At 43.1% G+C, this 13,600-nt stretch overlaps 2 protein-coding genes across 2 annotated transcripts in view; one reads left to right on the top strand and one right to left on the bottom strand.

Moving 5' to 3' along the window:
* PLEKHN1 (pleckstrin homology domain containing N1) overlaps positions 1–13,600 on the bottom strand; it is a 62,737-nt gene that overhangs the window by 46,281 nt on the left and 2,856 nt on the right. The window contains exon 2 of the mRNA XM_061601281.1: positions 7,624–7,723. Within this exon, the coding sequence (XP_061457265.1) occupies positions 7,624–7,723 (100 nt within the window). The remainder of the gene's footprint in view (positions 1–7,623; positions 7,724–13,600) is intronic.
* The window catches only part of NOC2L (NOC2 like nucleolar associated transcriptional repressor), a 123,056-nt gene continuing 117,523 nt past the window's right edge, over positions 8,068–13,600 (top strand). Inside the window, exon 1 of the mRNA XM_061601279.1 lies at positions 8,068–8,107. Within this exon, the coding sequence (XP_061457263.1) occupies positions 8,083–8,107 (25 nt within the window). The 5' untranslated portion in view covers positions 8,068–8,082. The remainder of the gene's footprint in view (positions 8,108–13,600) is intronic.

Genomic DNA, 13,600 nt, shown 5'->3' with positions numbered 1-13,600 from the left:
TGGACTCAAGCTCACTCTTGCCAGATGCTTGAGTCAACGAAATCTCATGCCACCATAAATGTGTTTAAAGGGTGGCACAGGGCTCTTTCAGTTGTTTTGCTGCAGGAGAGTTACACGGCTACCCCTCTGGAAATTTTATCATAATATTACTACTTCGTAACAGTTTGCCTCATAAATAGGTAACTGAAAGCTTGGATTGAGGAAATTCCAGTACCAGCCTAGATAATTTATCACTGTATGCCTAATACAAGCTGAATGTAGTAGTATATTCTTCACACACATGTAGACACTCTCACACCAAGTAGTGTCGTACAGGCATATCATAACACCATCAATGGAAATCTGAGGTAATTTCCTGCTTCATCGCTTATCAAGATAAGCCAGGAGGGGGTATGGGCCAACAATGGCAAAGACAAGCCGAAAAGTGTGTGGGAAAAGACAAATAACTGCAAGCTCTTAACATGAATGTGTGAAGGCAGGGATCCTATGGCCTTCCAAAAGTCATTGGACTGCAACTCCCATCAGCCCCGGCCAGCACAGAGAATGGTCAGGGTCGTGGGAGTTGTAGTCTAGCAACACCTGGAGGGTGCTTGTGCTATCATAAGAGATAATTTACCATATTCCAATGGGTGACATCCAGCTAAGGCCCCCATCTGCACCATACATTGAAAGCATTATTACACCTCCAAAGAATCTTGGGAACTGTAGTTTGTTAAAGGTGCTGAGAGTTATCAGGAGCCCCCCGATTCCTTTCACAGAGCTACAATTCCTAGAGTTGCCTGGGAAGAGGGACTGATTATTATACCACTCTGGGAATTGTAGTTCTGTGCAGGGCAATAAGTGTCTCTTAGCAACTCTCAGCACCCTCAACAAACTACATTTCCCAGATTCTCTGGGGGAAGCCATGACTGTTTATAGAATGGTGCAGATGGAGCCTTAAGTCCTACTTAACGTCTACTAATTTCAGTGGCTCTACTTAGAGTAGGATGAACATTGGCAACAACCCATGGATTCCAAAACCCCAGTTTATTGGGCTGTGACCAGCCAAGTCTTGCTGAGAGTAGGCCACTGAAATGGATTTGCCTAGTGAGTCATGTCTATTAACTTAAATGGGTCTACTCTGAGTAGGACTAGCATTGAATACCACCCATTATGCCCAAAATGTGCAAAGCTCCAACCAACTTCACAATCTTTTTTTTTTTTTTTCAAAATATTCTCAAGGTCCCCGAGGCAGAAACCATTCAATCATTAGGCTTGTGGCCTACACAGGAAGAAACCAGAGTTTCATGTTTTGTCATCATTCAGCGGTATTTCCCCTGCTTTGGGCTGTTTATATTTCTCACAGACACACATTCATGCCTCTCTCTTTCTCTCGATTAATCCAAGCGGAGGTTTTGATCTTTTTTGGTTTCTCAGCAGTTCGCACCAGCTCACGAGAGAGAGAGAGAGACAGCAGGATTTTGAAACCTGGTTCCTTGCACCGACATGTCTTGCTTGGCTCCACCTCAGCCGATATAGGCGAGGCGAGTTAAAAATTAAACTTATTCAGACCTTCGCTAGGATGGAATCGAGTGACTTAGAGTTTAATCACCAGGGATGGCTGCCATGTCAACTTTGGACAGGTTATTGTGTCACAAGGAGGCTATGAATGATGCCTATCCTTGATGATTTTTTGGAAAAAAAACACATGGGATGGGAGCAAGAAGTAATATTTGTTATCTAAACGTCTCTTCCTTGTCCTGGAGTCAATGTTGTTTTTGCTCCATGGTATGTGCCACTGTGCTTGGGAAATACAGCAAGACAGGAAGTGGTTGATGCTCGTCAAGGCCCAAACTGCTGTGGGTCCAAATTTCTGTCTTTGCCAAAGGCAATTCACTCTGTTTTTTCTCTGCCTCAGGCACGCACAGGATCACGTGAAGGCCTTCTTCCTTTCATAATCGCACTAACAGTATGTATCTCTCTCTCATATCTTATTACGACTACTGCATATATATCCCAGTTTTCCTCCAAGGTAAAGAACAAACATGGCTCTCCCCCCCCCCCTATTTTTATCCTCACAACAACCCTGTGTGGTAGGTTAGGCTGAGAGCCAGCAACTGGTCCAAGGACACCCAGTCAGCTTCAGGGCCTAGCAGAGATTTGAACCCTGGTCTCCCAGGACCCAGTCTGTAACCACTACTCCACACTGTTTTTGACTGATTGAGCCTGTGGTTTACTACTGTGGCTCTAGCTGATGTGGGTCATGAGAAAGCATTCACAGGAGCTCCAACATTAACTGCAGTACAAAGCAATCCTATCCGTGGGTTGCAGCCGGTGCTACATTCACACCACACGTTTATCCCACTATTATTCCACTTTAAACAATCATGGCTTCCCCCAAAGAATTACGGGAGCTGTAGTTTGTGAAAGGTGCTGAGCATTGTGAGGAGACCCCTGTTCCCTTCGCCGAGCTACAATTCCCAGAGTGCTTTAACAGTCAATCTGTCTTGCCAGGGAACTCTGGGAATTGTAGCTCTGTGAGGAGAATATGAGTCTCCTAACAGCTGTCAGCAACCTTCACAAATTATCATTCCCAGGATTCCTTGGGGAAAGCCATTACTGTTTAAAGTAGTATAATAGTGGAATAAACGTATGGTATGAATGTGGCCCTACCACCCAGAGTAAACCCATTGAAGTTAATGATCATGATTAACTTAGGTCCATTAATTTCAAAGAATCTAATCTGAGGATTTAGTTGGATACAACTCCATGTTTCCCCAGATGTAAGTCCCACTACAGTAGGACCCTGCTTATACGGCGGGATCCGTTCCGGACCCCCGCCGTAAAGTGGAAAACACCGTAGAGCAGAACCCCATTGATTTTAATGGGCCATGTCGCGCAAAAATGACTCGAAAACGGCGCAAAAGTTGCGAAAGGGAAAAAAACCCTTTCAAATTGAAAATGAACGGCGCCGCATCAGTGGAACGCCTTAAAGCGGAACGCCGTAAAGCGGGGCCCTACTGTATGTTCATTCTGCCTGGGGCCAACAGGATCTTTATCCCTTCCTTAAGCAAGCTATCATCACATCCAATTCACCCCCTTCCATCTGCAATCCAGGCAGAGTACATAAACCTCATTTAGAGGGTTGTTGTAGGATTCACGAGTAAGCTACATTCTTTGAACTCTCTAAAGCACTATATAAATGCTAATTATTGCATATAAATGCTACTGTGGCCCAAACATACAAGCACATCTGCACACAGCAAATTGATATATATATATTTTTAGCAGCTCAGCCCATCTTTTAGCTTGGGGTGGTCTTGCAGCTTTAAAGACCCGAAACTTAACATCTACTCTGGCCTATAAAAATTGAAATTAAACACTCCAGGCAAAAGGCTGCTTTATACGTCATATGCCATAGTGTAACTAAAAAGAACTTTGTCATGACGGGAGAGATGAACACTACTGCCGAATGCACATGTGAAAAGTAGCTCACCAAGTTGATTAACATCCACACCATACATTTAAAGCACATGGCTTCCCCCAAAGAAGTCTGGAAACTAGTTTGTTAAGGGTGTTGGGAACTGTAGCTCTGTGTGAGAGAAACTATAGTTCCCAGGATTCTTTGGGGGAAGCCATGACTGTTAAAGTGCTTAGTTTTATGGGGATGTTATTGTTTATTGTATGTATGGATTGTTACTATATACACCACTTAGAAATTATTAAGTGGTATATAAATATTTTAAATAAATAAATAAAGTGCTATAAATGTGCTTTAAATGTATGGTGTGGATGCTGTTCCAGTGGCCCCAAAGAAGGAGCAGCCAAACCATGAAGAGATCCAAAACCTACAAAGATTTAAATCCCAGCCATGTTAAAATGAAGGCATATTTTGAAAGGGGGAGGCGGTAATTCAGATTTAGAAACAGTTTGTAAAAGGTTCACAGGCCTGGCAAATCTCCCAGGGAAGAATATTAGGCAAATGTAGGGTAGCTGCTCAGGACTGGCTCTCTAGGAATATAGGCAGCTGCCTTATACTAGTCAGACCACTGGTCCATCTAGCTCAGTACTGTCTACACTGACTGGCAGCTGCTCCCCAGGGTTTCAGGCAGGGGTTACTCCCAGCCCTATCTGGAGATGCCAAAGATTGAATCTGGGACCTTCTGTATGCAAAGCAGGTGCTCTGCCACTGAGCTAGATCACATTCACACCATATATTTAAAACACATGGCTTTCCCCCAGATAATCCTGGGAACTATAGTTTACCCTTTGTTGAGCTACAGTTCCCAGAATCCTTAACAAACTAGGATTGGCAGGATTATTTGGGGGAAGACATGTGCTTTGAATCGGCCTTGGTTGCCCTGATGGATGACCTTTATCGGGAGAAGGACAGGGGAGTGCAACCTGTTACTCTTACTTGATCTCTCAGCAGCTTTTAATACTATTGACCATGGTATCCTTCTGGGCCAACTTGGTGAGATGGGTATTGGAGACACTGTTTTAGAGTGGTTCTGATCCTATTTCTCAAGGTCGTTCTCAGATAATAGCATTGGGTGATTGTCTTTCGGCCCCCTGGCAGTTGTGCTGTAGGGTGCTGCAGGGTACCATCTTGTCCCCCATGCTGTTTAACATCTATATGAAGCTCCTGGGAGCAGTCACCAGGAGCTTTGGGGCGAAGTGTCAGCAGTAACATCTGAATCGGGAGAGGCCGTGCAAGCCCTGGACCAGTGCCTGGACTCAGTGATGGGCTGGATGAGGGCCAATAAACTGAGTCTGAATCCTAGCAAGACGGAGGCGCTGTGGGTTGGTGGTTCCCGAGTTTGGATAATTGGTCAGTTGCCTGCTTTGGATGGGGTCATATTCCCTCTGAAAGAGCAGGTCCATAGTCTGGGGGTGCTCCTGGATCCATCTTTGTTGCTAGAGGCTGACGTGACCTTAGTGGCTAGGAGTGCCTTTTACCACCTTCGGCTGGTAAGACAGCTGCGGCCTTTTCTGGACCGGGATGGCCTGACCACTGTTGTCTACGCACTGGTAACCTCCAGGCTGGATTCCTGTAATGTGCTCTATGTGGGGCTACCCTTGAGGTTGGTCCGGAAGCTGCAGCTGGCGCAAAATGCGGTGGTGAGACTGCTCACTGGAACAGGGTATCGTCAACATGTCACTCCGCTGCTGAAAGAATTGCACTGGCTGCTCATTTGCTACCGGGCCAAGTTCAAGGTTCTAGTTTTGGCGTACAAAGCCCTATACAGCTTGGGACCAGGATACCTGAAAGACCGTTTTACCCCTTATATACTCAGTCGATCACTGCGCTCTGCAGGTGAGGGCCTCCTGCAGATACCATCTTATCAGGAGGTCCGGTCCACACAACATAGAAAACGGTCCTTTAGTGTGGAACTTGTGGAATTCCCTCCCCTTAAATATTAGACAGGCGCCATCTCTGTTATCTTTTCGGCGCCTATTGAAGACCTTCCTTTTTCAACAAGCCTTTTAAGTTGAGACGTTATCCCAATCTGCGTCTGTGTTGGAATTGCTTTTTGATATGCTTTTAAATTTTTTTAAAAAATATGTCTTGAAAGCTTTTAAAAATGTTTTCAAATATGTTTTGTTTTAATGTATTTGAAAGTCTGTTTTTATGATGTTTTAAAGTGTTTTTAGTGCTTTTGTTTGCTGCCCTGGGCTCCTACTTGGAGGAAGGGTGGGATATAAAGCAAATAATAAATAAATAAATAAAATATGGTTGGATGTCACCCTAGACAGAAGGATGCTCTTGGAAGACATTATAGCCCCGTCAGACATGACATTATAGTGCTATTCAGGCATTATTGCCCAAACCCTTGTAGGGGGGAACAGGGTTATGTACTCTGCACAATGTCCCCATCCCAATCTTCTCATGTTGAGTGGGAAGAAGGGATTCTTTGCACATTCACCTGAATGTGTGAAGAATCCTTCCTGCGGTCAGGAACCCCGGTAATTCAAGATTTCTGCTCTGTTGGAGGATTCTAAGTTGCAAAGGGTGCCGAGTGTTGTTCGGAGACCCCTATTCCCCTCACAGAACTACAATTTCCAGAGTGGTTCAACAGTTAATCTCTCTTCCCAAGGAACTCTGGGAACTGGAGCTCTGTGAGAGTAATAGGGGTCTCCTAACAACTCTCAGCCTTCCTTTGAGGGAAGCCATAACTGTATGACCCTGCTTTAAATGCAGATGTGCCTATATTTCTTAAATGTTTGTAACTTGCTGTTATGTTCCATTTACCTTAAATTATTTATTATTGTTACCTCAACATCAGTACATTAATTTAATATAAATATGCATTAATCCTCCTAGGGCCTAGAAGGATTGACAGTCCTGTCTAGGAGTTATTCTTAAATGGAGCCATCTGTGAGTGCTACAGAATTGCCAACTTTCTCCCAAGCACTGCAAAGGCTTGGGTGCAACCTCTGTACCTCATGAAGGATGAATCAGCCTTCTAGTTTCCTGCCTTCTCAGTGAACAAGAAGAGCAGCACAATCCCTTCCTCCTTACCTCTTTGTACTCATAACTCCAGATATACAGGTTGGTGACAGGGCCCTGTCACCACCTCCACCCAGGAAAACCAGCATGAGAACAAGCCACACATTCAAGAGTTGGTCCCTGTTCTGTGTTCTTGTTCAGAGAGTGACAGAGGGCTGGCTAATTTGTGTTGATTTTAATTACAGGTAATTAATAGGTCTTGCATGTCATAATGGCCAGTGCGACACGCCCACTGGCTGACCAGCAGTCTGTGCTGCATTTTCACTTTGAGACAATTCTAAAGGCTGTCATCACATCCACACCATACATTTAAAGCACATGGATTCCTCCAAAGAACTGTTGTATTTATTTATTTATTATTTGATTTATATCCCGCCCTTCCTCCCAGCAGAAGCCCAGGGTGGCAAACAAAAGCACTAAAAACATTAAAACATCATGAAAACAAACTTTAAAACACATTCGAACAAAAACATCTTTAAAAACGTTTTTTAAAAAATCTTTCAAAACATCTTCTAAGATTAAAAACATTTTTAAAAAGGTTTAAGAATATATTAAAAAGCAATTCCAACCAACACAGACGCAGAATGGGATAGTTCTCAGCTGAAAAGGCTTGTTGAAAGAGGAAGGGTAGGTGCCGCCACACTAAACGTGCGTTTCCTATGTTGTGCAGTACGGACCTCATAATAAGATGGTATCTGCAGGAGACCCTCACCTGCAGAGCGCAGGGATTTGAACTCACAGACTCTGGCCTCCAAGCCAGGCTCTCCTCCCCACTGTGCTATACCAGCTGTTAACAAGACTTAGACAGCCTTAACTAATAGAGGGGTATCAGTCCTTCAATTTCCCAGAATTCCTTGGTGCATGGCATGCTAATCAATTTTAAACCAGATTGGGTTATAGTGGGAAGGTGTGGTTTTTCTGGAAGGTTGAGGATTCCTGCTTTTAATTCTCAGCCACAAACAATGCAAATGGCCTTGCTCAAGTCCCTATCTCAGCCTCAGTTTCTCATCTGTCAAACAAATGCAATAGTCACCTATCTCACCAGGGGATGACCAAGATAGAGAAGTCACTGGATATCAGAAGTGTCATGCATGTGATTAGAAATAAGATAGTGTAGATCTCATAATACTTGCCTTGCCAGGAATATACTGGAGTATCTTGTCTGAGGTAACATCCCTCTCCTGTCCTGGTTCAAAACCAAACAGGCTGGCTAGCTTTTTTTTGCTCTCTTGTCTGAAAAGCAATTAAAAAAAAGGGCCACAATCAGGTAAGATCAAAGCAAGCAAACACAGCAAATCAGGAATGCATCAGGGGTGGAATTAGCAACTTTTATCACCAGGCTCTAAAGTGTCCAAGCCTCATGAACAGCTGGCCATCAAGAACACTTAAGAGACTTAGTAGGCTTTCCCCCCTTTGTTTTATTTGTCCTTCCAGAAAGGAATGCTTAGTTCTTCCCCAGCCTGGATGATCTAAGGTTTCTGCCTTCCTAGGGACAGAGTTAAGGTGATCAGAAAAGAGGGAGGGTGCCCATCTGCGAATCTAATTTGTTCTTCTCTCTTTTTCCCCCCAGTTCTCCAAAAGGAAGACCAGGCATGCATACACTCTCTCTCAAAAAATGTGAGTTTAAATATGCCTCAACTTTAACATAGATAGCAGTGTCTACACTGACTGGCAGCAGCTCTCAGTTTCAGACAAGAGCCTTTCCCAGCCCTACCTGATGATGGCAGGGATTGAACCTAGGAGCATTTGCATGCAGAGTATGTGCTCTGCCTCTGAGCTATGCCTTGGAGCATCTTTCTCAAACTCACAGTTGGAGCCACTGTTGCTGGGCATGAGTGGAACGCCTCTTTCACCACATTCAAACTAAACAATGCCATCTGTGTTTTAAGGGCAGAAGTTCCATACCTGGGTTCAAGACAGATTCAAACTCTCCAGGACCTAATTTCTTAGAAAGAACTGCAGCTCAGTTTTTTACTTATGCTTTTCTGTAGTTTTAAAATTTATTGCTTTACACTGTTTGGTTTAATTTACTTGTGTTTTCTTTGCAAACCATGTTGCAAGAATGTTTTTTCTCAAAAGGCAGCCTATAAAACAGTGTCAAAAAAATATAAAAGCACAGTGACCCAAGAATCTATTGTTGTTAACATACTCTACATAGGGCTGCCCTTGAAAAGCATTTGGAAACTGTTGATGGTGTAAAATGCAGTTGCCCATCTTCTTGATAAGAGTGAGTTGTCAGGCGCATACAGCTACTGTCAGGGTTTCCCTAAGTGTGATCCATGAAACACTAGTGGTCCACAAGGTTCATTCAGGTGGTCTGTGGCATGCCCATGTTAAATATTCATACTGATTTTAATTCTATCTTCTTCTGAGGCCCTTCTCCAGGTCCCCCCTTTGAGGGAAGCTTGGACAAGGGAGATGGCCTTTTCAGTGGTGGCTCCTCATTTGTAGAATATGCTCCCCAGTGAGGTCTGCCTGGCGCCATCATTGACAACTTTTCAGTGCCAGGTAAAGAAGTACCTTTCCTCCCAGGCATTTGATAGATTGAGATGATGTTTTGTTTTTAATATGCTACCAAACCTTCCTGTGGCTGTGGGGGGGTATTGTTATTGTTCTGTGGTTGTTTATTAATATGTTTTTATAGTGTTTTATTTGCTTTGTTTTAACATTGTGTGAGTCGCTTGGGGACCTTCGGTTATGAAGCAACTAATAAATCTAATAAATAATAATAATAATATTTTAGTGCTTCTTTTGAGGAAAGTCAGCCAAGATTGTCCCTTTTTATTTTTACAGAGGAAGGCAAAGTGCAAGTTATTCAGGGGGGCTTTTAAAACTCCCTTACTAGATATAGGAAGGGATGTTGCCTAGTGGTAGAGTGTCTGCATGCAAAGGTCTCAAGTTCAATCCCAGACATCTCCAGGTAGGGCTAGGGGAGACTCACCGCCTGAAATGCCAGTCTGACTCAGTATAGGCAGCTCCCTATGTTTGTAGAAGCCAGTTACTGGCTGAAAAATGGATTTGTTGGTGGAAGATTTTACTCTGTGCTGCTGATTAGGGTTGGAGGTTTCTCCCTATTGTCGTTGTGTTTTCATTATGAGGGGCTATTGCTCAGTGATAAGAGCACATGCTTTATTTGCCCGAAATCCCAGGTTCAGTCCTGGGTATGTCGATTTATAGGGTTTTTAGGTACTGCTGCTGAGAAAATACCTCTTCCTTAGATCTTGAGGAGCCAGTGTTAGGCAAATGATATAAGGCCGGGCTTCATATATGCAACATGCTGAAGGTCCCATATTTAATCTCCAGAAAATGTACTTAAAATGTATGGTGTGTGTATGCAGCCATCTAATAAACAAATGTTATCCAAGATAGCTAAATCCATAAAAAGGATTGCTCTCCCATACTCCAAACCAACATGCAAATTGCTGCAGGCCTAAATAATTGTCAAAATGAACTTACTTGTTTGGTTTGCTTTATTCTATTTTGAAATGAGTTGGCATTAGCTTACTGTAATTGTGTGCTGATAATGGTTTTTTTGCTGTTGTGAGCTGCTTTGGGCATGCTTATGTAGAAAAGCGGCACACAAATTGAAATAAAAACAATTTTATTGCCTGAAGAGGAGCCCGTGCCTGCATACATTTAAAGCACATGACTCCCCCCCCCAAAATCCTAGGAACTGTAGTTTACCCCTCGTAGAGCTACAATTCCCAGCATCTTTAAAAAACTACAGTCCCCAAAATTCTTTAGGGGAAGCCACATGCTTGAAGTGTATGCTGGGTTGATACACAGGCCAAATGGTGCCCCCTTTACAAGGACCAACATTTGCTTTATTATTATTAAAATGATTATTATTTATTAAATTTGTACCCCACTCAACCAAGTGACATAACACTAAAAACATCTACAAAACACCTTCAAAACAAAACATATTTCAAGAAGTCGTGCCGCACTATCTAAATAACAATTCCTGCCATCACCAGTCTTTCCCCACCCGCATCTTTCATGGCGATGCCTGAGGCCGGTCCCCTTCAGTGACTCAGAAGAGGCATTGTTGGTGCCCAGGTGTCAGCTGATGTCACACTTAGAGAATTCTCCTCCCCCACCATCACTCTCAGCCAAAGCAGTTTCAGCTCTTGAAAGCAAACTGCAACATTTTGTCCCTAGAAGATTAGGGGGGTTTTTTGGTGTGTGTTTTTTAACCACATACATCCTTCCTTCTTGGTCATGGGTTGCATCATAGTAGTGGCAAATTCTACAATAAGTCTCTCTTAGGGCTGTTGCGTTCCATATTTGCAGAGAGGAGAATGCATTTTCTCAAAATAAAACACACAGAATACAAAAGCTCTGGTCCCACGGTGCATACCATGACTACTTGCCGTGCAGTATGTTTAAATCAGGGGTGGGGAACCTGTGGCCCTCCAGAAGTTGTTGGATTAAAACTCCTTTCATCCCTAACCACTGGCTATGCTGTTTGGGGTTGATGGGAGTTGGAGGCCAACAGTCTCCTCACCCGGGTTTAAATTGTCCTGGTCTACTCACAATCAGGGTGGTTAAGGAAAGATTAAAAAAAGACAGTGCCTACCATCCTTCCAGCGCATAATTCTAGCTGAGAAAAAGATTCTGCAGTTGGAGGCACATAGTGTTTTTCAATAACGTTTGAAGTATTTAAGGGAAGGTATCACTTCTTATGGTGTACCACAGAGATAGTGAACCTGTGGTCCTCAAGATGTTGCTGGAGTACAGCTCCCATCACCCCTGATCGTTGGCTATGCTAGCAGGAGCTGATGAGAGTCGGGTTCCAACAACACATTGGGAGTGGGGGCACAGGTTCCCCATCACTGGTATACATACACACGTACACACACTTATGTAGTCCTACTCTTGCCTTTAGTCAAAAGGTTCTGGCAGGTTTTTGAATCCATATAGAATCCTGCCAAACCTATTCGGCCAGAGACAAAAGTGGGATGAATGCACATGTTACACAGACGGGCTTGTCACATCCATGTCATACATTGAGAGCACATTTCTTCCCTCTAAGAATCCTGGGAATTGTAGTTTTGTAGGTTGCAGGGGTGAATGACAGCTCCCAGGATTCTAGGGGAAAGCCAGGCACGTTACATTAATAGCCTGATCCTCAATTTGTTTGGTAGCCATCACAACATCTTGTGGGAGCGAATTCCAACACTGTATGTAATGTGGCATGGGAGTCAGTTGTTCCCCAAAAAATTTATTTAGAGAAAGTCTATTGGACTGGTGCAAACCCCATGCGTGAGCCTTTGTATGTAGAAATAGCATTTAGCCACCATGGCCGATAGCCATCAACTGACTACCCCTCCTCCATTCATTTTTCTATTAAAGCTTTCCAAGCTAGTGCCTCTTGTGGTGGTGAATTCCATTGGTTAATAATGCACTGTGCGAAGCATAAGGTTTAGTACAGGAATACACATCTCTTCACACCAGGCCATGCTTTTAAATGTCGTGCCATTTCCTATACTGGTGCATTCTGTAAGACCATTCTGTCACGTTGGAAGGGGCTGTAAAGAACCTTCAGACCACCCATTTGCTGTATATCAGGGGTTCCCAAACTGTAGCCTGTGACCACTGGTGGTCCACAAGCTTCATTCAGGTGGTCCATGGCGTGTCTGTGGACTTGTGGTTGAAGACCACAGATGGCACAACCATTGTATTAAACATTCATGTTGATTTTTAATTGCATTTTATTGCTTCTTTCATTTCTTAATATTGGATTTTATTGTATTACAATTTGAATTCTATGGACTACAATAGATAACAAAGAAACAAATTCTTATTTTGTACTTCATTGTATTTACTGAATTCCACAGAATTCAAATCGTAATTCGATAAAGTGCAATGCATAAGAAATAAAAAAGTAATAGAGACACAATTAAAAAAAATAGCATGTTCCAATTGTTACAAAAGGCAGAAAAATCATTTAAGTGGTCCCATCAGTAATTTTCAAGTAGTCCAGGGGGGAAAAGTTTGCGAACTACTGCTCTATATTACTACTTTTGCTTGAGTGCCAGAGGCTGCCAACCACCCCTCACAAAATAAATAAATAAAAAAACACAGGAAGCTGCATCATCTTGATTCAGACCGTTGGTCTATCCAGCTCAATATTGTCTACACTGACTGGGAGCGACTCTGCAGGGTTTCAGGCAGGGAGTCTCTCCCAGTCCTACCTGGAGAGGCCAGGGATTGAACCTAGGCCCTTGTGCATGCAAAACAGATGCCCTAACCACTGCGCCTTCCCCTTGAATATTCAGTCTGGTAGCATTGCTCAGCTGACTTGTGCTGAATTACTTGCAACCCTAGACAAAACAGAAAGACCCACCACCTGTTCCTACTCTTGAATCTTTGCAAAGCCCCCAGCAGCACCCCCCAAACTCTGCATATTGTCTCTTGATAAAACAAAGAAGCAAAAAAGAAATTAAAAATAAACCCTTCAGTGATCGGAAAGGGGATCTATTGATCCCAACGACAGGCATTAATCCCAAAGAATCTGGGTACAGATACCAAACCACCTTAGCATATGTTTCCCTTTGTTGTGTTTTGCAATCTGTGTTGGTTTTCTTTGATGTGTCAGAACTTGTGGTTGACAATGTCACACCCCAGTTGTCAGTGATGTAGATGAAGTGTTAAAATAGGCCAGGGCTCTTACTTCCTGCAGTATCCCATCATGCAGTTCTTTGGAATTCTGTGGCCATCTTTTGTTGCTGTTGTTTTCATTCTCTTGTAGAAAAGGGATAGTATAGAGCAGGGTTTCCCAATTTTTTCTCTCTCTGTGGACTGCTTGAAAATTGCTGAGGGTCTTGGCAGAATACCTAAATCATTTTTCTGCCTGTTGTAGCAATCCTGATGTGATGTGCTAGATGCTGTATGATTTTTAATTGTATTTTGATAGCTTCTATTCATTCTTATATTGAAAGAATTCACATTGTAAAACAGTAAAATACAAGAGAAGAAATGAAAAGCAATAAAGTGTAATTAAAATTCAATACAAATATTTAATCAGACACAGATGGGCCCACCTGAATGAAGCTCATGGACCACTGATGGTCCACAGACCATTGTTTGGGAACCCCTGGTATGGAG

The sequence above is a fragment of the Rhineura floridana genome, chromosome 18 (genome assembly GCF_030035675.1).
Source record: "Rhineura floridana isolate rRhiFlo1 chromosome 18, rRhiFlo1.hap2, whole genome shotgun sequence".
Lineage (NCBI taxonomy): Eukaryota > Metazoa > Chordata > Lepidosauria > Squamata > Rhineuridae > Rhineura > Rhineura floridana.
The sequence above is the reverse complement of the archived record's forward strand: the minus strand, read 5'-3'. Positions and strand labels throughout refer to the sequence as shown.